The sequence below is a fragment of the Apteryx rowi genome, unplaced genomic scaffold (assembly GCF_003343035.1).
Source record: "Apteryx rowi isolate R43461 unplaced genomic scaffold, aptRow1 scaffold_369, whole genome shotgun sequence".
Taxonomy (NCBI): domain Eukaryota; kingdom Metazoa; phylum Chordata; class Aves; order Apterygiformes; family Apterygidae; genus Apteryx; species Apteryx rowi.
The window spans coordinates 58,127-84,107 of record NW_020450185.1 but is presented as its reverse complement, the minus strand read 5'-3'; the positions used below and the strand labels follow the sequence as shown (position 1 = coordinate 84,107).

The window sequence follows — 25,981 nt, the reverse complement described above, 5'->3', positions numbered from 1 at the left end:
TTTTTCAGACTCTTGCAGCGTTAGCTGTTTCATGTGTGCTGCTCACGTGCGACCCGGCAGCCGCTGGAGGAATYGCCTCTCGGTCCCCCGCGAGGGTTTGAAGTAATTGCTGCTGTCTGTAACCCCTGCTTTCGCCATCGGACTGTTTCTGAACCCTCCTGCCCTCTCAGGCAATTCCTGCGTATCCTCCGACCCTGATCCCTGCTGCAGGCCTTTTGCTCGGGCTGTGCCTGCCTTTCCATCAGCCCTAACACCATTGCTCAGACTTGGTCCTGGCCCCGCCAGGAGTCGCGGGTGGGCGAGCAGCGGGTGTCGAAATGTCACTGTTCTCAAAAAATCCCTCTTTTGGGAACCAAATGAAGCCTGTGGCATCCCCTGGCGTGAGTGAACGTGGCAGGAAGCCTCTGCTGTGCCAGCTGAGCTCAGTGCCTGGCCAGTCCGAATTGCAAAGCCCAACTCTCCCTCCTTAGCAGGGCTCTGGCTCTGGAGGGTCCTTTCCGCCAGTGGCTCCTGCCCTCTGCAGCCGCCAAGCCATGTCCCTGGTGCCCAGAGCCATGTAAAAGGCAGCAGCCTTCCAGCCGGCAGCGGCGAGGGAAGCAGGGCTGCAGCTGCCCCAGCAGCATTCGCTGCCATTGCAGGCGTGGGTGCCTTCGCCCAAGCATGCTCAGGGCTTGGCCGCTGCACAGATCCCATTGCACCTCGGTGCTCGCAGCCTGGACYGCCGCGATCCTGAGGCCTCCCCGGTCCCTGGAGGTTGCTCTGGGCCGGCCCGGCTTTTCCCAACCCCTTTCAGGGCAGCAGCAACGGGGTGGTTTTGCCATTTGCCGCCTCTTGCCGTAAATGGGGGTTTGGGGCTGCTGAAGGGCGATGGAAGGGAAGAAACCCTAAGCGACTGGGGAAATAGCAGGCACGACCTTCATACGGCTGCAGTTACGTTAAGGGAAAAGGCAGCCAGCGCCGGCTTCGGGCCTGGCACTGCTGCTCCCCGAGGCTGGGGCAAATCTGCTCCTGGGCGTTGGCGTGGGGGCTCCTCKGAGGGCTGGGATGCCTCGGCCCAGAGCGGATCACTTGAGCTCACCTACAGCTCTTCCCTCCTCTTTTCTGGCTAGCCAACATCCTCCTGGCGGYGATTCCTCTTCCTCCCTGACCCTACGAGCCTGCGAAGCGGCAAAGTTGCGTGTGGGCAAGGCAGCACAACGCCGATGTAGCTTTGCAGCTTCTCTCATTGCCGCGGCCGGGGCATTTCCCCTTGGGCTCTCYGCGGCCCCTTCCTCCGACGCACAAAGGCGTGCGAGCCCGCGGAGCGGGGCAGGGACGGACGGCAGCCTGAGCCTGGGCTGCACGCTCCAGCAGCCCCTCTGGAAGGCAATCCCTTCCCGAGGAGCCCGCGCATCACCCCAAATTAGCGACTGCACTCTGAAATACAGCTGATGTAACTTCAGAAAGCGAAAAGTAAAGGAGAAGGAAAAACTTCTGCAAGACGGAGCTAGAGGGCAGCCGCCGCTCTGTTTTCTCCAGCTATTTTTTTGTGTGTGTGCCATATTTAATAGGAAGCACATGAGAAGTTTCCTGCTGGTTTTTTCTCCCCAATATAGCGCCTGGCTGCGCTCGCCCAGCCCCTGCCCTTGCTGGCGCAGTGGCTGGCCGCTGCTGCAATGGCTTTACAGAGAGCAACTGCAATTTAGCGGTGGGCAGTGTTGGAGCTTCCTTCTGGGTTTCAGCCTTAGTGTGTCTCCGGGCGGGTTACAATGGCTTAACCTGTTCTCCTGCCCCCGAGCGCTGCCTCCTCCTTTACTCGCAGCGGACGACTGTAAATTTACACCCCGCCGCGAGCGCCGGCCCGCGCGCTACCGCCACTACGGTAGCGGCGCCCCTACTCCTGCCACTACGGTAGGGCGGCGGGCGGCCGCACGGCGCTGGGGGTGGGGTGACGTCATCAGGGCGCGCGCGGGACGCGCCCCGCCCCCTCCCGTCACGGCCGCCGCCGCCGCCGCCATGGAGTCGAACAGGGACGAGGCGGAGCGGTGCATCGGCATCGCGCTGGCCGCCGCCAAGGCCAACCAGCCCGACAAGGCGCGCCGCTTCCTGGAGAAGGCCCAGCGCTTGTACCCCTCGCAGCGGGTCCGCGGTGAGCGGCGCGGCGCGGAGGGGCGGGGGGGGTCGCACCGGGCCCGGGGGAGCTGGGGCCTGCGCCGCCGGCCGGCCGCCGCCGCGCCTGACCTCTCACCCTCACTGCGCCTGCGCACGGCGGCGCGCCGCGCGGGGCACGCTGGGGAGGCGAGTCCGCGCGGCTGGGGGGTTCTCGGCGGCGGCGGTGGGAGGGCACTACGGCTCCCAGGGGGCTTTGCGGCGGGGCACCAACGGGCGCTGTAACGGCCGCGCTGTAACGGCCGGCTCTCGGCGCGGCCCGGCCCGGCGAGCAGCCTCCCCGCGCTGCGACCGGTGGCGCAGTCGCCGCCGCACCGCCGCTCGCTCAAGTGGGGCGCGAGGCGGGGCCGCGGCTCCCGTGGGCGTGCGAGCAGCGGCGCTGCGCCGGCGGGCTGCGGCCGGCAGGGGAGGGGAGGGGAGGGGAGGGGAGGGGAGGGGGGCAGCTGCGGCCCTGGCTGCCCCGGCCTCCCTGCTGGCGCTGCCTGGAGCGGCCGCGTGCGCGGGAGGTGCCGAGCCCCGGGGGGAGGCCGGACACCGTCCCGTCCCTGCATCCTCTGAAGCACGAGTGAGGACTACTTACACGCCGTAACACCCGCACCCTGCTGCCCTCCCCTGTGCGTCACTGCCGTCCCTCGTAGCCACGGAGCAGGAAGTGCAGTTCCTGCGTCGGCGGGTCCGGGCACCCCCTTTCTCATCGCGGGCGTATGTCACAACTGCACGTCCCTTTGCGCAACTGGGTCTGAACTCATCCCATGGCCAAAGGCCGTTTATCTTCTGTCACATGCCCAAATGGCCTCTTTTGTTCGTCATGTCGCGTGATGGATGTACAGCTGTCGAGGGGATGTGCACACATCTCAAGTGTGTTTGTCAGAAAAAGGATTGTCTTCTCTTCCTGTCACCCCCAAAACCTTAACACAGCAAAAGCTGCCTTGAAAAAAGCAAAGGGTAGGCTGTGGGCGGATGTCAAGAACTGAAATGCCTGTGGCAGCACTGTGCGTGCTTCTTTCCCATATGTTTCTTTCTCTCCCACACAAGGTTAGCATGTGCTGCTGTAGCCTTAGCTCTAGCTGCAAATAAGGCTGGGTTTAGCTGAACTTGAGGCAGCCAGGGGATAATGCCTGTGTTCCTTTACGCTGGCCCCAAAGAGAGGAGAAGGGGGAAACTTTGTTCAGCAGAGGGGGCAGAGCGCGCGTGCAGGACTGTGCAGGTAGGCACAGGTCTGCGGGCTGGATCTCCGTGTGCAGTGCCCACAGATGAGAGACAACCAGCCTTCCCGCCTGGGCAGGTCACACACCTCTCTCCGGCGGCAGGGGAGGGCGGGCTGTACAGCCTGACCCCTTCCTGCTCCGGAACCAGACGGGCTGTTCTGCACGCAGCAGCCACTGCGAGCAGTGAGAGCAGGCCTGCTTCCTGGGGAAGAGGGTTTCCAGGAGCCGCCTGCAGCGAGCAGAGCAGTTTCTGCAGCCTGCTGRCTGCTWCCTCTTTCCTGGGGAGCAGTGGGGYGCAGGCTGCAAGGGGTGTCCTCGTTTCAGGGAGCTTTCTCTCACCGCTCCCATGAGGAGATGGGGGCTGAGCAGGGCRGGACCTCAGTGGTGCCCCCGGGCTGCTGTTTCTTGGGCCTCTCCCCCAGGGAAGAGAGCTGCAGGGGTGGGCTTTAGGCTGCCTGAGTTTTCCTGGCAAGCTAAGATTGCTGCCGGAGGTCTGAAACCAGGGGCTGTGTTGCCAAAGGACAAACCTTAGARCAGTATCTCAGTTATAACTTGTTACTGGTAACATGTGTCTCACTTTTGGTAACTCTCTAAATTGTAGCTGCTTTCCTGTTTCTGGCCTGTTAGCTGGCTGTGGGGTGTGATCATGTTTGTTCGTGAGGCCATTGTYATTTATTATAGAGGATGCCGTTGTGGGAATGAAAGAAGCTTGGCAGGGTAGAATAAAARTTCTCATCCCAGGCTGCGAGTTACAGAAAGCCTCCATCCTCTCAGGCYGTGGTTCCCGTTTTCTTGTTTTGACGGTCCTGCAGCTCTGTCCGTTGTGCGGAAGTAAAATCTCTTTGGCTGTGGACGTAGCTGCAGAATCCCCTCCTTGAGCACGTCAGCCAGAGGAACTGCAGTCATTTCACGTAGTTTGTAGGCAGGCGAACAAACACAGTTTGTTTGAGCTTACGTGCCTCAAATGGGCTTGTTTTCTCCTGGCATACTCTCAGCAAGTTTTGCTTCTCATTTCTCAGACCCTATTGATTACCACAGCACAACTACTGCAGTTCATTTCAAAGTGCGTAAAAAATATTCTTTCTTGGAGACCATGTGCCTATTTTATGCTTTTTGAGGAACTGTCTCAAAAGCTTCTTGGAAGCTTTATGACAAATGTAATCAATGTATTGCRAAAGTGACTGGGAAGTGGTTTTTAAAACAAGCTAAATACAATACTGTCTCAGTTTATTCTTAAGCTGCAGAAATTTATGTAAAGGGCTGTAGTTTTGTTTTGTTTTTTTAAAAAAAACTTTTACAGACCTTATCTGAGTTTTGATTTTGAGTTTTGCTTCTTGAGCCAGTTGTTTTGGGGCCTGTCTGTTCTGTTGAACTTTATGTTCTTCCACTAGTGAGCTTTGGGTCTGTAGTTGGGAAATATTGCTGAACATCCCACAGTTACACGTTGGTCATTGAGACTTTAGGTAGTTAATGTGCTCCTGGGAAATCTCTTTTCTTTCTTGCGAGTTCCGTTAAATTTGGCACAGATCAACTCCGTGGACCCTGTGCAGGCAGCGTTTCAGACTCTGACCCTGGCTGGCGCCTACGGGTGTTGTCACAGTACCGGTAATGGTTTTGCTAGGGGATTTCGGCAGAAATCTTCTCCTGCATAAATGCAGCTGGACACATTGTCATAAAAAAATTCCACTGTTTACTTTTACAGCAGTAGTTTTGGGAAAAAAATAACGGAAGTTGAAAAAATGTTGGCTAATAGATGAGTAAGAGTGATCTGTAACACATGCTGGGTGGGAAGCCGAGTCAGCAGAACTGCAAATGAATTCAGTGGTCTCCACTTGAGTAGTTCATGACCTTGCTGTGACCGTGCAGAGGACCAACGTGGCTTTGGGACGCAGAGGCAAAAGGACTAGGCTGTAAAGCAGAATGGGACTGAGCTGTGGCCRTACGTGGGCTTTCGTGGTTGGTTTCGAGAACCACATTACCAACAATCTGTTGGCAAGCTGCAGGGAACAGAGCCCAAAACAAGAGTCGGCCGGGTGGAGGCACTGCCTTGCGAGACAAGGCTTAGAAGTGCCTGGCACACTGCTCTGGGCTTGGAAGTAACAAAGCGAAGACTGTAATTTTGTGAACATTTGAGTAGTGTAAATATGAGGGAGGCAGAGATTAATTCATTCATAATGTTGTAACTAAGAACAGGGGACTGAAATGAAGCGAGAATCAAGACCAGATTTAAAGATGAACTTCCCTAGAGTGCGATTTATTAAACTGGAATAATTTTCCCAAGAAAAATGCTGATAGGTCTCTGGCTTGCGATTCCGGAAAGTAACATGAACAGCATTAGTATAAAAAAATGAGAGCCAGATGGGCTCATTTGACTGGACATTTTTCTCCTAGCTTACTCTGACAAAATGTCAGAAAGAACGAGGTATCCTATTTGGCGTTGCCTGAAATATCAAGAGAGGCCAGAAGTAAACTGTAAGCGATGCCTCTGAGGGATTTTGTAACAGATCCATTTAAAGTGTTCTGAAAGCTAAAATATGCGAAGCCCACAAACTGAAACGGCCATTCAGTGAGTTACTGGTCTTTAGCATTCTTTCGTTTTTATCCTTCGTCCTGTAACAATTCCCTTTATTGGCTGTTGGATTACTGAGCAGTTTTTTCTTGCCCAGACAAACTTTGCCAGGCAGATATGATATCTTGGCTCATCTTTTGGCTTGCGTACGTTGTTTGCACTTGCATGAAGAATGTGATACCCCCATAGTGCAAGGTCTGTAACATGCAATCTGCTGGAGGAGATGAAATGTCTTTCTCAGTTCCAGGCTCCGGATAAAGGATTGCAAACTTTTCAAGTAACAGATGCTTCTGTTCATAATATTTTCTATTTTTAATCTTATTATTTGTGCCTATTCTTCTTAATAGGGATAAAACATACAAAATTCAGAAACCTCTTGGACGAAGAGATCAGTCTGATATTTGCTTTAAAAAAAAAAAAGACAAAAATAGTTTAAAAAGATGGAGATATCCAGCTATCGGGGAAATGCATAATGGAAAGATCCCCTGTGCTTGGAGAAGCCTTCTTTGTTTCACAGTGTGGTCAACTAAGGACCTGTGTTGTTRGGCCAGGCCTGAGTATCTTTCCCTTCTTGGCTGAAAAGGATGGTAGTGTCTGAGCCTCGCAAAGAGAAGGAGATGGTCTGAAACGATGTACCAAATATATGTAGGTGCCCCACTTAAGGAAAGGGCGCAAATTTATGCAACTTGTCTTCAGTAATTAAGGGAAAGGATGGTTTTCGCAGCTTCCTCTGCACTGATGAAATCTGTGAAACAGTGCAGGAGAACAAAGCACCCTTCTGACTCGTTTGTTACCGGTCCTGTCGTGCTGCCAGCAGTAAGGACTGCAGCGCTCTGTCCCGAAAGGGGAGCGTTCCTCTTCTCTGCCTCTCCCCCGGGACTGTGTGACTGGCATCCCCTGGTATTATTTTCTAAGCTCTCTGGAGACTTGCTGTGGTCACATGATTTACCTAACACAGTAGGATCTCTGAGGCAGGAGACAGGAATGAATGATATGCAAATGTTTAGTTGTTAAGGAAAGACATGGAAAAAAGTGAGAAGACAAAGACAGAGCACTTTGGTGATCCGCTGTGGTTCCCAGACCTGTTGGCGCTCTGGCTGGAGGGACTTGGGGGTTTGGTGGAGGCTGTGTGCTTTGGGAGAAGCAGGTGGTGTATCTATAGGACTACCCATCATGTTTGGACAAGAGGCAGTAGGAACTCTAGGGTTCACTGAGTGAAAAGGTGGTGGTATTTCTGATGAAGGGTTGGGGAAACYTTGGAGCTGTGGTAGAGCATAAGAGGGGTTTCTCTTTTTGTGGGAGAATGGGAAGTACAGATTGAGCTGAGTGGTCTCTTACCTTGTTTTTTCTTCTCATCATCTTCTCTTTTCAGTTCTGCTCGAGTCACTCAACAAGAATGAATCATCATCCAATGGCCAGTCCCAACCCAGGGAGTCCACAAACCCCCAGTACAAGAAAATGAGTGGAGACTTCCCGTCGGCCAACGGGGAGGCTGGCGGGGAGGCTCCCAAAGGTTACACTCAGGACCAGGTGGATGCGGTGAAGAGGTGTGTGCCCAGCTCTCCATGGCTTTGACCCACTCTTTGTTTTGATTTTATTATRTCATACCAGTCTGTTTCTTGCAGTGTTTTAAAGATGTAAAGATGGAACGTGAAGGAGGAAGGTGGAGGGAACAGGTTGGAATTGTACAATAATTCGTCTTCTGTGCCGTGTAAGGAGATCTGGTCAGCTTTGAACCATACTGAGTGCTTTTTAATTGGCTAGGTATTGAAAAGGTCCCTAGAAAGTTTTAGAGCTACACCAGCCCTGGGTGGCAGCTGCACTGGATCTACGAAGGATGAGGTTTTCCCCCAAAAGACACGTACGAATGCTAAAACTGCAGGTCTGTAGGCCTTTTCCTGGCCGAAGTCCAAAGAGGCATTCTGGATGCGTGCATTTCACAGGCTTCCCGTTAATGCTTGTTTTAGTGCTATTCAATAATACTGTGAAAAATCCCAGTCCTGAAGTGTACGAGTGGAAATCATGACTCACAGCTTGCGGCGGGCGCCCCTCCTGCTCCAAGCTTTGCTCCAGTRGCAGTAACTATTGTGACAGGGCACATCCTTGTCCCGCTCTCCTGCTGGTTTTGTACTCATGCTCTCTCTTAGAGCCCCATAAAATAGAAAGCCACCCCAGGACACTTCACTCTGTTAGCACGATATACTTCTAAAGCTCCTGCTGGAAAGTCTCAGGGCATGTTTATCCAGTCTCCAGTTTTCAAATACTGTTTCAGCTTTTCTTTATTCCTTTGTACCATTCCCAAATATTGGAAGCTGAAGGACTGAACTGTAGACACAGTCACTTGGTAAACTTTGTTTAAGGGTATGGATATGGTTTGAATTGCTCAAGAACTGCTCTGGCTCATTGACTTCTGGGTATATTTATTACGCCATCCATTCCTCCAAGAATCCTGCCTGCTCTCCTCTGGGTAGACGAAGTCATGTGGGAAGTAGAAATAATTGTGGAGCTGTGAAGGTACACAGTATGAACTGGGCTGCTCACACAGGCCTGGGCAGCTCCCTGTTTCTTCCTCTAGATCAACTGGTTTTATTTTTAGGTCTATGAATTAACTGAGTCTGAAGGGGGAAAAAAAACCCAAAAACCCACAGCTATCTTTCAGATGCTGGCTGCCATTCGTAACCCCTGCATCTCCTGCATAGCCACCAAAATGTGATCATGATGAAGCTGAAGCTTATTTGCCAGTCGGATGCTTTTGCAGATGATCTCATTGCCYGGGCCGAGGCCCTTCTGCCTTTACTGGCTTGACTTGTTCTTTAAGAATGTTTGTGTGCTAGTAAGGCAGGCGCAGTGTGAATGAGTATATGAAAAAAAATGGGTCACCCGCTGAGGAATCAGAACTGAGTAAACTAGAGTTCACTGAGCAGCATTGATCTAAGCTGTGATGGGCRATGTTGCAAAGTTGACATATTCAATGCAAAGAGACTTCCACAGCCAAAACTAACTGTCCGTGTCCTCTCATCTCTCTACTGGTAGGGTAAAGCAGTGCAAAGATTACTATGAAATTCTGGGAGTAAACAGAGAAGCTTCTGATGAGGACCTGAAAAAGGCTTACCGGAAACTTGCACTGAAATTTCACCCAGATAAGAACCATGCACCAGGGGCGACAGAGGCATTTAAAGGTAAAGTACATTTCCGACTTGGATTTACCCTCAACTGTCAGATGCTGGTGCTGAGCTGGGCTAGCAAGAACTCTAAAGACAACCTCACGAGTCAAATAGAGTGAAATAAAGCTCTTGTCAGTAAGGTTGTCACAATGTCACAAGTCTTAGCAGGAAGAGCCGGGAAGTATGCTTAGATGAGCAGTTGTCTTGCAGTTGTGAATGCTTGGTAGTTACATGTGGGCCAGGCAGATCCCTTTTATCCCTAGAATAAAGGCAGTAGAGTTTCACAAGAACTCCAGTTAGGTGAAGTAAAATAAAGGAAGTGATCATGCCACTAGGCTTCCCCGGACTAGTTCTGAAATTGCTCTGCTCACAAGTAAAATGAGGGCTTTTCCGACAGGTGCTCCTGAAAACGGCCCTGCATTCGGAATCTACCTTGGTGCTAATAGCCACGACTTATCCTTTTCACCTCAGTGGTACCTACTGAGGCGACACGGGCGTTGGTGGTGGCGTTCTTGTCTGTGGGATTTGGCCTGTGGGATTTTGAGTAGTGGTGATCGATGCACTGAGAATTACTCAGTGGATCTGGAGCAACACAGTAAATTTCCAGGTGGCTAGAAACAGCATTTTGTTTTGCAAGCTGTGGCAGTTTGATCATTATCATTTTACTAAACAAACACGGACCTTCTTGATGCCAATTTTACAGCATTGCTTTGTGCAGTGTTAAGCCATTTGCGGTCTGATTCTAGCCAACTTGGGAGTGAAATACACAAAACTTCTGCAGAAACGGGGAACGAGGCCAGCCTGGTATGAGCGTATTGATACAGTATTTGGGTATGCTTTTAGTAGATATAAATTCAGCAGTAAAAGTCTTATGTAAGGTTTGCGCAGGTCTTTTAAGACTTAAATCCATGACTGATAAGTGTATTGCTGTTAGCAAATAAGGAGCTGACCCTCAGCTACTTGGGAGAGCCTTTTTTAGTGTGGGGTCCAGATTAAACAGTGAGTGTCTGTAGACATCTATCTACGTAGCATGTGCAGTAAGCCACTGTTCAATAGCTTATCCTTCAATCCTTGCTAAGTGGCGAAAGGCAGGTTTCTTCACTTGTAATCTTAAATAATGGTGTTTGCCGAAGGCTTTGACAAGAGTTACGTGCCAGAAGTCGTGCGTTAAGCAAGGTGCCCTTTATCCTCCATTGCGGGGCTATCTGCTATCAGGTTATCTCTCTTCCAAGCCTTGTCTCATTGGCTCTCCTGTCCTTCAGCCCCCAAGCTGAGCTCCTGGTTTGCAACGCTCACTAAAGTCCGGCTATTTGGTTCCAGAGGGTGAAGGGGGAAGCGTACACTGCTATGAGGGTTTTAGTTAATTTTTTCCAACATTGATGTATTAGCTGTTGTCTTGACATTCATCTTCCCAGTGACAGCTGATAAAGTGCTACGTTTTGTCCTGAGACCTTGTCTCAGTCCATAGTTGCAGTTGGCCAGAGTCTGCCTTGGAGCAGGTTTGCATCACTACCTTTGGCTGACGTTGGAAAAAGAGTTGAACCTGGCTACTTTGAGCTAAAATCCTGATTTGGAATGAGATGTTTCTTGGGCTTTGTCAGCAGAAAGTTGGACAATGAACAAATCCTAAATCTCTCCATTTTCATTGCTTAACATATGGTTTGAAAGAACAAGCTAATTTGCTGAGAGTCAGCCCTTGTAGTCTAGCTTCCTTGCTTGATTGTAGAAATATTTGCTCTGTGTGCGCTGATTATAAACAAGAATGAGAATAAACATACTGACATTACATCCTCCGCTCTCCAGCTCTCTAGTCCAAGGAGAAACCAAACACCTCAGTCTGGCTACTAGCAAAATTTTGAATCTTAGGGTTCATCTGCTCAAAAGGGCATGTGTCTCCCTTCTCTCTCACTTCTGCTCCTGCCTTTTTTACGTCAGTCAGCTCTAGTACCACAAATTTATTTTTTTTTAACCTCCTTGTGACGCAAGGAGGAGAGAGGAGGCGCTCCGCAGCCGAATACAGAGCACAGAGTGGAAGTGGTAAACTGGGATGTGTAAAGAAAGAAGCACAGAAGTAGGAAGGTGGCAAGCAGACATTTTTGGCAGCCTGGTTATTACGTGCTGAGGTTGGGAAGAGAGTTACCTGGGAAACTGGCGGGGATTTGGTTTCAGTACATTTCCACTGTTACAGGCGCCGGTTAACCGTCCTTGTAATTATGCACCTTACTTCTGGCCTCTGGAAATTTTTTAGCTCACAGACATAACTTTTAGCCAACATTTTCTTACTAGGTCTTATTGGAGGTTTTAAAGCCTCTTTCAGTGATGTAGGCCATAGTTAAATCCTTTGCAGTTCTGGTTTTAGGCTGTAATATTGAATCCCCATAATGACACTTTTGGATAAAATTTGTCAACTAAAATCATAATTTCCTGTACAATTGCTTATGGCTGAAGGATTTGGACGTTAGTTGTTCAAAAGAAATAGCAAGTTTAATAAATGAAATGAGTAGCTGCTTTCCTACCAATATTTCTTTAGCAATTCATAGGTTCATTGATCCGGGAGGATTTCTCAATGGATGTATACCAAATTCATACCAATGATATTATAACTTCTTAGTCTGAATTAATTAAGACGTTATTCATTGAGTTTGTTGGCCTGGTTTTCTTTTGTCTGTGTTTGCCAGAGCAATGTGCCAGGTGCTAGTGCTGCGCTGCTGAAGTAGCGTTTTGAAAAGACGTGGGTAGCTGCGAATCTCATTTGTGTAATGAGAAAGGCAAGTCCTGCCAGTTTGCAGGGATGAATGTATTATTTCCAGAAGAAAGAAGCTAATTGCTTCCTTATTGCCAATGTTTCAGCCATCGGTAATGCATATGCGGTATTGAGCAACCCCGAGAAGAGGAAGCAATATGACCAGTTTGGAGACGAGAAACTTAACCCTGCTCGGCACGGACACAGTCACTCAGACTTCCACCGCGGGTTTGAAGCAGACATCTCCCCAGAAGACCTCTTCAACATGTTCTTTGGTGGTGGTTTTCCCTCTAGTAAGCCTGTTAAACCTTAATCTCGTGGACGGGACCCAATCCTTCTGACAGAGCAATAATGGAGTAGTGATTTATTTGGCAGTGCAAGGGCTGGGTTGAGAGCTGTGTTCTTCTCCACAGCCAAATTTGATGAGAGTTCTCCTTCACAAATGACCTAAACACCTAGAGTTTTATAAATTGTTCAGATGGGTACCTGGAGAACTCAGCAAACAGCTGGTAATACCATCAAAGCCAGACTTCTTCCCAGCCTAGATACATTTAATATCAGGGCAGGGGTATTTTAGAAGACTCCCTTGTATTTTCTGTAGTCATATTTGGCTGCAAGTGGAGGCTGTGATTATTTGGCCTCTCTGGACAAACTTGGAAAAACAAATATTTCTGTGTCAGTCAAATAGATTGAAAGTAGCTCTCTCCTATCTGATATGTAAGAATTAACACACTAACATCAAGTACTTGAAAAGGCGTCTTGAGACCTTTTGTATTCATGTTCTGCCTGTTGGAGAGGTAAAGCTACTCCAGTAAAAACAGAGTTGCTATTTTAGCTTAATCTCTCTTCCTTTTCTCACTGTCCCATGGGAATTCAGGATCAGTTTCTCAGCTGGTCTCCCTTTTCAGCTGTAGTTTTGACATTTAAGACAAGACATGGAAGAGCTCTGTTTTTATGGTGGAAAAAAATACCAAAATGTTCTCTTTTTAATTGGTTTTAATCTAAAATTGAATTCTATTCCATTCTAAGTGAGAAGCCTGTACAGGATATTCTTTCTGCGCAGCTGAGCCTGCTTCAAGCAAGAGGTTCGACTAGATGACCTCCTGAGGTCCCTTCCAAACTGAATTTTCCTGTGATCCTACAGAATCCTATAGCTGGATCTCTGTGCCCACCACCAGTTCRCCTTCAGGCAAATCTGCTCAGCATACCCTGGGAGGATTCCTCTTTCAGCTGAGGCTTTATTCATAGCTCATTTTGTAAATGATGACTTCAGGAGATAAATATAGAGTCTTTTGTATAAATTATTTTATCAGTCTCCTGTGGAGCCTCCTATTCCATCACCCTAAACTACCGTAGCCTCTGGTGAGCTGTTGAGGATCCCTCCTTTACTGGCTGCGGCAGTGCCTTGCAGCCTCCCTGAGACATACCTGCTTAAAAGTCAAGGCAGCAGGACAGAGTGGCTTGAGTCGGTGGCTCGGCTTTGGCTGTGGGACCTGCTGACCAAATTCAGCCCCGTGAAGCTTTGGCCACATGCACCCCCTGCACTGGGAAGTAATGTGCGGATCTCGGGGCTAACCCTGCTCGGTAAATCGCTGTTCCGCAGAGACATCCCAGCTCCGGCCCAGAAGCAGCCGAGCCAGGCAGATGCGCTGTCCTCCTTCCAGCTCTGAACTGGCTGGCATGCTACTGGGTATCTGAGGCAGACTGAACTGGGAGCAGTGGTAACAGCGGACCAGATCTAAGTGTGAGCAGAGCGTAGGTTCCCTTTACAGTATCTCCTTCCGTCCTTTTATCTTTGCTGAGTGGGGCCAAAACCAAAGCAGCAGATCGAGCCCCTTCTGACAGTGTTCAAAGTGAAAGATTTCTGAATTCACTGTGGCTTTTTAGCACCCCATCTGCTTTCTCTGCTGCCTTTTTAATTGGTGAGGCTGGTGTGGAATGGGGCCATATTTTCTGGTTCCATCCTCGCCAGCCAACACGGTGTTATGTGCTGTGAATGCTTTGTAACAGTTTTCTTTTGCCTATAGGTAACGTTCACGTATACAGCAACGGCAGGATGCGATATACCTATCATCAGAGGCAGGACAGACGAGAACATCAGGGTGATGTAAGTGGAGAACAGGCAGAGCTGGCTGGGACTGTAAAAGTGTTTCTAATATACAAATTGCAACTAGCTAGTGTGGCTGTTTTATGGGACAGTTCTTGTTTTCGCCATCCTGGGCAGAAATGAGTAATGGGAAGTAAATTAGCTCCAGAATTTACAAGAAGCTGCTGGTTTAATTAACTGGCGGCTCTCCCTGGGCTTTCATAGCTGTCTTCCAGTGGGGAAAAGAGTGATGTGTCTTGAAACAGTGACACCTTGAAATAAGATTGCATCAGTAAAATGTATTTGTTTTTTAACACAGGATAAACATTTCTTTTCTCATTTAATCCCTTAATTTCAAAAAGACAGTCYACCTTTCAGATGATGTGTATTCTTGGCTCCTCCCAACATCTACTCTTTCTCCTTTTTATTCCAGTATTTTAAGATGGGGTATTCCTAATCTGTGATCCTTAATTAACCAAGGAAAGCACTTCATAGCATGATCTATTGTTGTGTTTTTCRTCGCAGAACCTAAGTATGTCTCCAGCACTCCAAGCCCTTTAATCTAGAGAAGTGAGAATAAGGGACTTTTACATAAACCTGGTCTCTTAAATATTATTGAAGATCGCTYTTTTCTGGGGATAGCCAATGATATGCTTTTAAAAAAAACCCAAGAACTTCCTTCATGGTTTTCTCGAGGTTAAAGGTGGAAGGATACTCTACTAAAAGTGGCAGGAGCTCAGGAGGTGAAGCAGAGGGGGAATTGCTTTCATCTGACATTGGAAAGGGGAGAGTGCTTTCCATAAAACTGGTTGTGCAGTTCTGTCCTGCTCAAGCTAGTGATCAGAAACTGCACAGTGGCAGATGCTCTAGATGAACAAAATGTGGGCATGAGGCTTTTGAAACCCACTCACAAGGCTACCCCTGCCAGTCCCCTCCRTCCTTTGTCACGTCTGTGGAAGGGGCAAGAAGTCTGGACCTTCAAAGTAATGCTGCCCTTGTCGGAGTGGAGCTGTGGGCTGCTGGATTGCTCCCAGTTATTTTGGGGCTCCTCGTAAGCCCACTGCCTGTGAGGAGCAGGAGAATCGAGGTTGTGGTAGGACTGTGAGGGAGGGATAGCAATGCTGTGGGTTCCTTGTGTGCGAGTGTATGGATGGCGCTCCACTGTATGTTTCTGTTCCTTCAGGGTGGCCTTGGGTTGTTTGTCCAGCTGATGCCTATCCTCATCCTGATCATTGTGTCTGCTCTCAGCCAGATGATGGTCTCCAGCCCACCCTACAGTTTGAGCCAGAGGCCGTTAGTACCTGTTATTCTAAAACTTCTCAAACTGGGGCTGGGGTTGGGTTCTGGAGGGCAGGGTGGCATTAGGGGGTAGGGAATTAGACACTCTGGTTTTCCTGTCATTTTTTGCTTTATCTTGTGCCACTGTTGCTCTTACTCCCAGATGTCACACACATTGGGGAAGGTCTGCTGCTTCTCAAGCAGGCCTTGAGGTGGAAGGCACAGGGCGCTCTCAGAAGGTGCACGCTTGCCTAGCAGAGGGTGTTCTTTGGCAGGGATCTTCTGCGGCCCGTTCCCATTGCTAGATGAGAACGGGACAGCCTAAATAACTTTGAGAGGCTGTAGCTCGGTAGAGCTGTTTGAACACAGCTGGGATCCCATGGGCAAAATKAATTGAGATGCAGAGGTAAATCAGAGTGAGAAAAACAAAACCAGATCTGTTCTTCATAAAAGCCTCAGCTGCATTTACACCTAGTACAACGTAATACAGAAGGAGGAGAAGGAGTAGAAGACGCTCCTATAGAATAGCAGATGCTCCCAGAGAAACCCTCTATTTTTGAACTCTAACCTTGCCATGAAATAGCTGTAGCCAGTAACTTGCCATGCAAAAGTGATGCTGTCTCCTTCCAGATCCTGTGAAATTCCATGGTCTGATCACTTTGCTGACAAAATGAAGCGAATTTTTATTCTTACTTGCTTTGCAGTGCCAACAAGAAATGGGAGAACAGGCTTGATTTCTGGCTGCTTGCGTCATTCTTGCAAAGGCTTAATATATTTCCAATGGAGTTCCTTATGTGTATTTAAAAGGCTAGTGGAGGGTAGATTTGGTTATAGGCAGTGGGCCCTGTTTAGTTTCACCAATGACAATGTTTGCCAGTGATGACCTTAAATACTATAAAACCTAGCTTACCTTTCAAGTCCAAGGCAAAGGCTGTGACATTATTGCTTAGAACCAAAAGATGGAGCATTTTGAACAAAGCAGAATTAAGGGTCGTTCTGAGAGGCTAAAGAGTATTGAGATGCGATTTCTGTAGTATTTATTAGGACTATAAAAATGAGCAGATTTGTATCTAGACCTGCTTGTTGTGTATTGGTGAAGAGGGGGATTTATCAGGTGAAAAGACATTCAGCGAAGGACACTTTTAGGTGGACAGGGATTTGCTTCCAGCCTTGTCAGCTGTCAGAGGAGAACCATCCTTGAGCCSCAGATATTTCTCTGCCACACAATTCCCCATGCTGAGTTTGGGACCCAACTGAGCCCTGCACGTTAAGGCCTGTGCTTGGCTCTAAGGCAAGTGCATTTTTTTGTTGGCCTGCCCTGTAACTATTTCACATCTTTCTTCATGACAAATTGGGTCTCAACTTTCTGCTTCTCAGACAAAAGTTCTTCTGTGGCATGGTACAGTCCTGCCTCAGCTAGACACTGGCTGCCATTAGTGCCTGGGACACTAAATTAAACTCTGTGCATGCGCTCAGGTAATGCAGGCACACCAATTTCCAAGTTTGGGTTTGGACAGGAGAGGCAAGCGAGCTGATCCAGCCTGAACAGTCCTCTGTCACCTCGTTGGAGTGGCCAAGGCACTTGAAATGAAACAAGCTGAAAATGCATCCTGCGCCGGCAGGCGGTGCTGCGCGCTCACTTGCTCGCTCGCTCGCTCGCTCGGGCAGCCGGCCCCTTCTTGCTGCCAGATCTAAAGGGAAATGCTGTGCTTGGCTGTTGTTCGGCAGAGATCTGGGGCTCCCCGCGGTGAACTCGGTGAGCAGGAGGCGAGAAGCTTTTGAACCTGGCAATGTTTGATGGCACAGAGAGGTTTTGGTGCCACTTGTTTATGTAGAGAGGAATAGAAACTTTTGGAGAGCTTAAGGCTCTGTCTTGACGGGTAAAATAGTGAGCTGAGCTTCTCCCAGGCTGCATCTCTGCCAGCAAACGCTGCCTGAGGTGCATTAGCGTTTGTCCTGAAAAATGCTGGGAGTGCTTTTTGGTCTTGTTAAGTCTATCCAATTACCCCCTGTTTGTCCCTGAAAGCTGGTCCCTGGTGAAACGTGCAAGGGTGTCGGAATCACTCCTGTAAACCCTGATAACAGGCTGAAGGGCGAGCCAGATGAGTTAATGTTTACACCTGGCTTAAGAATCAGGCTCGCTTTTAATGCAGCAGCCAGCTGGTATTTATTGTGGGAAACTTTGGGCACGTCTCCAGTTGGAGCTGTTCCTGATGAATCCGGTGTTTGGGCACAGGTCCTCTGTTACGGCTTGCAAACACGCCCTAGCGAGTGTCTCTAGGTTTGCTGGAGTGCTGGGGAAAATAAGTACACCCACTTTGTCTGAAATGCGAAGCTGCAGGGGCAGGGTAATAAGAGATTTCCTTCTAGAAAGTGCTTTCTGTGCTAGCTGGTGCAGGCTTGAGTGCACAGAGTGGATCTGATTTTGTTCGTGCAGCAAGCGTGTTTGTTGCAGCATGTGATGTGCTAGAGGAAGCTGACACTCTTGGGGTTAGCAGATATCTTCAGAGAAGAGAGCAAAGGGGACTGGGTTCAACCGAGAGGCGGCCTTGCTGAGTAAGTAGGGCTCCTGGGGAGTTGTGACAGCCGGCCCGTGCGCTGCTCTGACCCCTGCACTGCCTCAGTCCTCTGTGCAGACACGTTTCTGCCGTGCTGGCTGGTCTTATCCTGCGTCGCAAGTGCATCCGCCTCCTGGCTCTATAACCATCCTTGGAGCTCACYGTCAAAAACAGATGATGGTGTCGTCAGCGAGGAAATTGCAGAGGGATTTAATTAGTGCTGAAAATTCTAATGAACACTTGATTTTAAATGTATTTAGCCCTTGGGCAATCTGCCTCCAAGATATGTCTGTATTCAGAGCTCTGCCCACCTAGCTAGAGGCCCGGCAGGTTTTCTTTCCCAGTGTTAGTGTTTCAGTTCCACCAGAAATGCTTCTCCTTACCAAAGCTTCAAGTTTATGGACGCACAGGAGCGATGTATGTTTTCGGCGGTTTGGTATCATGTATGGCGTGTTGGGCATTTTAAAGAGGTGGGAGCTTCCTGCTCTGCCCTTGAAGAGCATCCTATACCGTTCTGACTTTTCTCCTTGAACTAGGTCTGTGGGTCACATACACAGGAGGGTGACAGAGCACTTGAAAGTTGTCTACTACGTATCTGAGAACTTTGCAGAAGAGTACACAGGCACAAACCTAAAAAACGTTGAAAGGAGCGTGGAGGATGACTACATCGCAAATCTTCGAAATAACTGCTGGAAAGAGAAGCAGCAGAGTGAGTAGTGTGGGGTCAGGAATGGAGGGTTCTGTCTGCAGCACGAGGTCTGCTTTGGAAAACGCTGTGATTGGAGACTGAGTTATGCTAAAGTTTAACCTGGTGTGAGGACATTTCCTGTTTCTTTTTTGTATCCATGACTTTGTGACAAATCTAGTCTGGTTTTGGGATTTTTTTTTTTTTTTTTAATGCTGCTGTAGAACAGGTCAGACACGAGTTGTGCCCCAGAGATTCCTCTGCTGTTTCAGTCGTGTATCTCTGATTTCCAGTGGGGATGGAAGGTTGCAGACATTGGATTTTCAGGAGACCCAAGTGGCTCTATGTAGTATTTTAGTTCTCCTCTTGCACAGAACAAAATGCCTTTTGAATATTTCTGGCATATCCATCCAGCTCCCAAAATAGGCATGTCTGAAAGTCTGCTGCCTGTGATGTCCTCCATCCCACATCCCGTCCCCGCTCAGAAAGCTGTTCTTGCAGCACTGAAATCATCTCGCGTGTTGCTGAACGACCACAGGGACAGGAGAGACGGCCACCCAGCCAGGCAGCACGTGAGATATTCCGGCCRTCTAGCCAGTCAGCACAGTGTGGCGACTTAAGCAAACTGTTTGCAAGCTCAAGAGCTTGAGGTGCTTCCTGTTCCCAGCGAAGTCCGTGGGGTGCTGGTGGTGGATGGCCTAGCGGATGATCCCCTTTCGCATCGTGTTTGTAACGCCGGGCTTTTCCCTTTGCAGAGGAAGGCTTGTTGTACCGGGCACGCTACTTCGGAGACTCGGATCTGTACCAGCGAGCACAGAGGATGGGCACTCCCAGCTGTAGCAGACTGTCAGACGTTCAAGCCTCTCTGCACGGATAGTCACTGCCAGCCCACTCAGCAGAGGTCTAAGTACGAGCTGGTGATGCTTCCCGTGACACTGAAGCATGGCACATCAGTGCTTTTAATACTTACTTAAATCTCTGTTTGAGACGCAAGTCTTCATGAGTCTCCTCTGGATGCACACACGTAATGGGGGGAAGCGCCGCCCTCCGTCAAGTGTACACACTTTAATTGGGAAATTGATTTTGTTTAGTTTGCATGTCAGCACCCTCGGCTCTCTCCAAGCTCACTGTTTTCTCTGGCGTTGTTGGTGTTGGTTCTCTAGGAACAAAGCAAAAGCTCCAGGCATGTTGGCGACTCAGCTGAGTTCTCGTCAACCGTGCATTCGATGCAGTGGTAGTGTGCGCCTTGGCTGGTTGGAAGTTTTCTCCCGTATCTTGCAAAGCCTTTACCAGCCTTGGCAGCCAGCTGCCACGTTTTAATGAACCTTTTTTGTTGCTTTATTGTCTGTTTTATTGAAAAGCTGTTCTCCTATGGCACTTGAAGAAATATGGTGACAGGGAATGGACTCCTACAAAACAGATGTTCCTTGCCCCCTGTGGCCTTCCCGTGACACTCAAGGAAAACAAAGCAAATGGGCAGAGTCTGTAGCAGGCTGTAGAAGTAACTCACTGTATTAAACTGGGAAACAAAGTAAAAACAGCTGAGCACGAGTCTGGAAGACTCATGGATTGGAGAGCCTGAATTAAGGCAAGTCTAGATAGCATAGAGGAGACCAGGTGCACTGAGTCATAGGAGAACTGCATGAAAATAATGAAAAAATTGGCACGGAGTTTGGAGTCCCATTTCTGCTCAATTATTTGGGCTGATTTCATCTATCAGGTACTACTAGCATGGCTGTAAAACCTACAGGCCTCCTCCACCCACAAAACTGTTTGAAAGTGGGGTTTCTTTAGAAAATTGAAGGCGAAGCTCAGACCAAGTTTTAGTTTTGTGGACACCATTTAGGCCTGCAGAGACTTCTCTGGGACAGTGGATATTGCTACTTGATTTGTAGACACAAGTAAGAAGGTTTAGCAGTGGAATTTTTGCTTGTTTTTATTTTCTTTGGCAAATAGAGCACATCTGAAAGTTTGGCCCTTAGATCAAATCCTGTGGGTCATGTTCTGCCTTTTTTGGGTGTATCCTGTTTTTGGAACCATTCTTATCTCGATACGCCCACTGTCTCGTTTTGATAACTGCGCCTCTTACTTAATGAGAGACTGGTATTAATTGCCCGCTTTTCTTTGCGAAATGCAGCACTTCTCTGTACCCGTGATCGGAAAAAGAGAATTGCTCTGCAGCAGAGGGCCYGCTGCACTTTGGATTGGCGTGGCTGAAAAAGCCGTGTCCCCTGTAATCTAGGGGAAGGGTGGGAAAGGGAGGGGGGGGCTGTGACATGCGACTGGCTGGAGACTGACGCAGTTACCGCTTTCATTCCCAGACTCTTGAAATGCCTGAAGACTTTTGGTGAAGTGCACTGAGCCAAGGTGACAGACTTTAAATATAAAGAATCAAACCTTAAATTAAAATGGAATTGGAGAATTAGCAACGCACAGCTGCCCTCTTTCTTCTCTCTGTCTGTCTCCGCCGTTAGATGTCTCAGGCAGCAATTAGAACAGGAAATAAAGCTGCCCGTCTTCCTCCCTCCCTCCCAACACCACTAGAGTGCGACAGTCTAGTTGCTCCTAGGATACCACAACCATGAGAACAAATGTGTAGAGTGTAAAATAATAAAACAAACTGCAGAAGCCACGAAGCAAAAGGAGACCCTTCGTGACAGCGCTGGTCACTTCTGATGGAGAGAGAAATCGGACAATTTGGGGATAAAAGAAAGCTTAAAAAAGAACATATAATCTATTTAGAATTAATTTATAGCTGTATATATGTTGTACTTTTAAACTATGCAGAGGTCGGATTAAATTATTTTGCTTTCCGCTGGGTTTAGTACAGAGGGAAGCAGGAAGTCTCTCTTCCCGGGGTGGCCCGCTCCACAGAGCTTTCCTGCCTCACACACTAAAACAAGGAACACTTGGCAGTTATTGTATTTTGCTTTCCTGAGGACAGCAGCGTTCTGTGGCTTGGGTTGTTGATGCCTGGCTTTGGGGGTTTAATAAAAGAATTTTCACATCTGTAGCGGGTGGGGGGAAAAAAAAAATAAATTGTCCAGACTTGTGATTCGTTTTTGCAACTTTGGCAGAAGTTACAGCAGGTCAGCTGAGCACTGGAGTCCCTTTCAGTGGGGGAAAGGATTGTCCTAGATGGTTTTAGCTCATCAGTTGTTCAGTTTGTTTGTGTGTGTAACCTTTTTTTTGCAGAGTCTGCTTTCATTTTGCCTCGTAATCAGTGTGCAGCATTCRTTCTGTAAACAGGGCTTTCCATAAGCTGTGTCACTTAGTTGTTTGGGTTTTTTTCTCTCCCTAAACTTGGGGTTCCTCTCCCACCAGCACTCCTACTTGTAATGTGGCTGTGGCCTTGACACGGTATTTCTGATGTTTCTTCGAGGAGACCTGTGAAATATTGATATCCCTAAGAAACGGAGCTTTTTATTGCTTCTGTTGAAAGAAGTTTTGCTGGGAGGATCAGCAGTCAGAGGGTGTACTCGATCCCCTCCGACTCCTGACTGAGCTTTGCAGAGCACTGTCACTAGATCACAGCTAAAGACGTACCTCTTTTATAGCAACAACTTTGCCAATCTCGCATTTCAGAAGCGGGAACGATGCTGCTAAAAGCCTTGGCTTCCTGCTTTCTCAGGCAGGACCTGGATTAGAGCAGYGGGAGAGCGCTCAAGGTTACGTTCTCTCTCTCTGTCACATGCACAAGAGAAGCAAAAACGGAAGGAGTGAAGTTACYTTCAGTGGAATAAACTGGATTTTTTTGTACCCTGCAGTTAATTTCTGTCTAAAGACATTTCCTGTGAGAACCATCCCCAGACACCCTTAGGGGAATTAATCAAAACAGCAGTGGCTTCTGGGTAGGGTGGCAAGGGCAGAAGAAGTGAGAGGTAAGATGGTTTTATTTCTTTATCATTAGAAATCCATATGCTCTGTCTTTGGGTTTTTACTTATTTTGCAAAATATCAGCCCTCCTGTTAACTGTAAGCCTTATTATCCCACAGCTACCCTGACCTGGACCTGATTTTAAGGGTTTTTTGTTTTTGTTGGATTTTTTTTTATGATTCCTCCATCTTTGGAAGGAAGTTGGTGGAAGTATGGCATTATGAAATAACTCTAAATAGAGGCACAATCTAGTTGGCATGAAGAGATCATGGGGAGGGGGTTTAAGTGAAAGTCATGTTTGCAAAAGGTGCTGAACGTCTTGCAAAATGGCATTCCCTGGCCAGAGCCTGCCCGCCAAAACCTTTGGAATTTTTTTTTGAGTAGATATCCATGGATAATATGAGTGAGAAAGCATAGATCCTAATGGATGCTCACAGAAGCTGTATTTCTTGATTTAGAATTAATTATAAAATTGTACATCTATAAATAAATGTTTATAACGTGAGAGGCCTCAGCTGTGTTTGTGTCACGCAGACTCTTGTGTTGCATATTGATGGCGTTAACCTGGAAGGAAGTGAGGAGAGAGCAGTGAGAAGAAAAGGTACATCTATAAAAGTGCTGTGAAAGTGCGGCTCTTCCCARTTTACAGGTTTTCCTTGCATTTGGGGCACACAGGGAATGCTCTTACAGCAGCGGAGCAGGTTGCCTTGTTGCCGTGTTCCCACGTGCGTCTCTGCTTTCACCTGTTTTGGTCCTCTGTGGGCCGTTTCTTCACACAGCTTCGTGTCCTGCCCGAACCAACTGCTGTTTCTACACCTCGCTGCTGCTCTGGAGTCACTTCTGCCACGCGGCTAGATTTTACCTCTAGGCACCTGCAAGCTCCAAACTCGGTACCTTCCTAGCTTTCCAAAACTTGCCTCTCCTGCCAGCTCTGCTTGGGCTGTGTCTTCTCTTCCTGCTTCCTCCGGTGCTCTCATTTTCCGTGAAGAGGCCGGGGCGTAGGAAGTCCTGGAGCTGCTACACAAGGTGTTTGGAAGCTGTTAGCAGGTYGCAAGCAGAAGGCGACACAAGGCGCTCCTGCAGCTCCAGCAACGCCCGACTTCTGGGAGGCTGGAAGGAGCTTTGCGATGGGATCCCCATATAGAGCCCTGGGGGTGGACTGGCGATGGATGTGCCGAAAGCCTGGAAGACAGCTGGACCGAGAGCTCCTTCCAGGAAGCTGCGCTCGCGGCTGAGGAGGCCGCTCTGTGTCGGGGAGCAGCCTGCTGCCTCWAGGACTCCTTGAGCTCCTCTTGGCAGAGCTGAGGAGAGGGGTGGATGGGGTGGGTGTGTGGGCACTGGCATTTTAGGCAGCTGCAGAAATTTGGTTTAGATGCTCAGCAGCTTGAAAACTTGCTGTTAAAGAGCTGCCATCAGCGATTTGTTGTCAAATCGTCAGGGGAGCGTCCCCTTCTCAAGGGCAGTGGCTCTAGCCTGTGTTGGGCTCACTCTGTTCCACATTTGCCTGGCGTGAAGGGTAGGGTGGAGGTTAATCTGGTAAGTGACAACACCGTGGGAGAAGTTGCAGCCCTTTTGGAGAACAGTTTGGGGTTTTGACAGCTTGGAGCGGCAGTTTGGAGTCCGCGAGAACTAGCCGAATGAAACCACGCGCCACCGCCACCCTTGGGAAGAGGACAGCAAGGCCGCGGCGGCGGCGGCGCCGGGGGCAGGAGCGCGCGGCGCGTTGAGCACGTCGCGCTTTGGTTTGCAGCGCGCTGTCGTGGGCCGCTAGCACCCGTTGCGTCACGAGCACTCGGACAAAGGTTTCCGCGTCGGGCATTGGGCAACCGTCGTTCCTCTGCGGTCAGAGGGGGAAACGGTCCTCTGGAGAGGCCGCTGTCTGTCTCCGTCTTTCCCCGATTAAAAAGACGGTTAAGGCGACGGCTTTCTCCCTGGGGCGCACGTGCCTCAGCGGCGTGACTCTGCCGCCTTGGGTTCATGCTGCCGGGGCGTCCCACGAAGGTCTCCCTGCGGGAGAGGGGGGGCCTTCAGCGACACGCGGTGCTTCTGCCTTGGGCCGTGGCATCTGCCCAGCGCCCTTCCTCGAGGAAACAGCGGACGTTTTGTTGGAAACGGCCGCGGAGATAAGGGCGAGATTGTTCCAAAGGCCGTTGGAAGGCGAAGGCTTGAAATTTGGCCGTCTTTGGCAATTTTTGTTTCCTTGAATGTGAGCACAATTAGTGATTTGTCCTTAGGGAAAAYTTTGTTCCCAGCCCGGCTGTGTCCAAGAACAGTCCGGCGAGCACCGAGCCGGCGAGGCTGGCGGGGAGACCGCGGAGCCGACGGGCCCGTGCAAACCCTGCGCGTCCCCCTGGGAGCGAGCAGTGCTCGGCGGCAGCGGCGGCAGGATCAGCTAATGCGGGGGAAGAGACCTGGGCTCCTTGCTTGYCTTCGAGCCCCGGAAACGTTCTGGGAGAAAACAGGGCAAACTATTTGTGGGGAAAAATACTCTCCGGGAGGGGAGAGGTGGCTCTGGCGTCGCCGTCCCCCGCGCGCGATGCCGCCTGTGCGCACGGGAAACTCCGAGAGCCCGGCGCTGCGCGGAGCAAGGGGTCGCACCGGCCCAAATCCGGGTCTTCCAGGGCATCACCCAAACCTCGCTTGTCCCCCCCAAAACCCCTGCCCGGGGCTAGGGAGCTGCGCGGAGCAGGGAAGTGCCCGGAGCCGACGCTGCCTGTGGTGGGGGGGGGCCGTCCCTGGGGCACGGGAAAGCGCGGCGACACGGCACTAAATTAGAAGGAACCGTAACGAGTCTGTTTTTGCATTTTGATGCCCGGTTGTTTTCCGGTTCAAAGCAGCGAACCTGGCCGCGGGGCCTGCGCAGCAGGCGCCCAGCGCGCAGAATTTACCCTGCTGCTGCTGCTGCTGCCGCCCCGCTTAACTTCTTCTGCCTGACTCCAGCTCGCACCGGCAGGAAAAGAGATTTTTTTTTTTCAGCAGCAGCCGCCCCGAATCTAGGGCCCCGCGCTGGGCAAGCTGCGGTTTTCCCACCCCACGAGGGATGCAGCAAGGGTGCAGGGGCTTTGGGCCCGGGCAGCTCGTTTGCCGCCCGCCGGGCTCGTTTAGCAGGGCAGGCCGAGCTTTTAATTGCGGCAGCTGCATGGCCAGGTTGGGCTGGTGGAAAGGTGGCAGTGGAGGTGGCTGCGGTGTGAGCGGCTGCCCCGGCAGGTAAGGTTCCCCTGAAAGCTTTTTTTTGGGGGGGAAAACAGCCGAAATGGGAAGTGCAGGTGGCCGGTTTGGGGGGGGGCCGTGCCCGGGTGCAACCGAGTGCCTGGCATTGCCGGGCCGGTCACGCGCACCACGAGTAATCCCCCGATATCCCCGCGGGTGTGAAAATATCCCTCTGCGCCGCTCGTTTTCCCGGGAAAGGCTAAATAAAGCCGCCTCCGTGAAAGGCGTTCTGGCACCTTCCAGGCGAGCTGTGAAAATGTCCCGTCCCTGTTTTGCCTCCAGGGACCTTGTTTTTCCGTCCGTGTTCCCCCCCACCCCAGTTTCCCAATTTTAACCGTGGAAAGGGCATTTTGCTATAAATAGGCTGGGCGTCCTGTGGGCGTTCGTCCGCTCACGTGGCTCCTGGTTCGGACGGGGGCGTCGCGGTGGGATTGGGGGGGGTGCAGGAATGAGCTG

The 25,981-nt window shown here is 49.9% G+C and overlaps 1 protein-coding gene across 2 annotated transcripts; it reads left to right on the top strand.

Moving 5' to 3' along the window:
- Positions 1-1,971: 1,971 nt before the first annotated feature.
- DNAJB12 (DnaJ heat shock protein family (Hsp40) member B12) lies at positions 1,972-22,820 on the top strand. 2 transcript variants are annotated; one of them, XM_026073452.1, is made up of 9 exons: positions 2,951-3,093; positions 7,298-7,472; positions 8,959-9,104; positions 11,940-12,125; positions 13,860-13,939; positions 15,102-15,211; positions 18,291-18,463; positions 19,195-19,346; positions 20,761-20,864. In XM_026073452.1, the coding sequence occupies exons 1-8, from the start codon at positions 2,967-2,969 to the stop codon at positions 19,314-19,316; spliced, it is 1,119 nt and encodes a 372-aa protein (XP_025929237.1). In that variant the 5' UTR covers positions 2,951-2,966; the 3' UTR covers positions 19,317-19,346; positions 20,761-20,864. The 2 variants fall into 2 exon arrangements, with proteins under 2 accessions (XP_025929238.1, XP_025929237.1); XM_026073453.1 differs by lacking the exon at positions 2,951-3,093 and adding an exon at positions 1,972-2,128 and having other exon boundaries at positions 19,195-22,820.
- Positions 22,821-25,981: the final 3,161 nt, after the last annotated feature.

Excerpts from the sequence above, each read along its gene's own strand:
- DNAJB12 (XM_026073453.1), top strand. The coding sequence starts at position 1,996 with ATGGAGTCGAACAGGGACGAGGCGGAGCGGTGCATCGGCATCGCGCTG. Across the intron at positions 2,129-7,297 it reads CCCCTCGCAGCGGGTCCGCG|TTCTGCTCGAGTCACTCAAC; the intron begins GTGAGCGGCGCG and ends TTCTCTTTTCAG. Across the intron at positions 15,212-18,290 it reads TACAGTTTGAGCCAGAGGCC|GTCTGTGGGTCACATACACA; the intron begins GTTAGTACCTGT and ends TCCTTGAACTAG.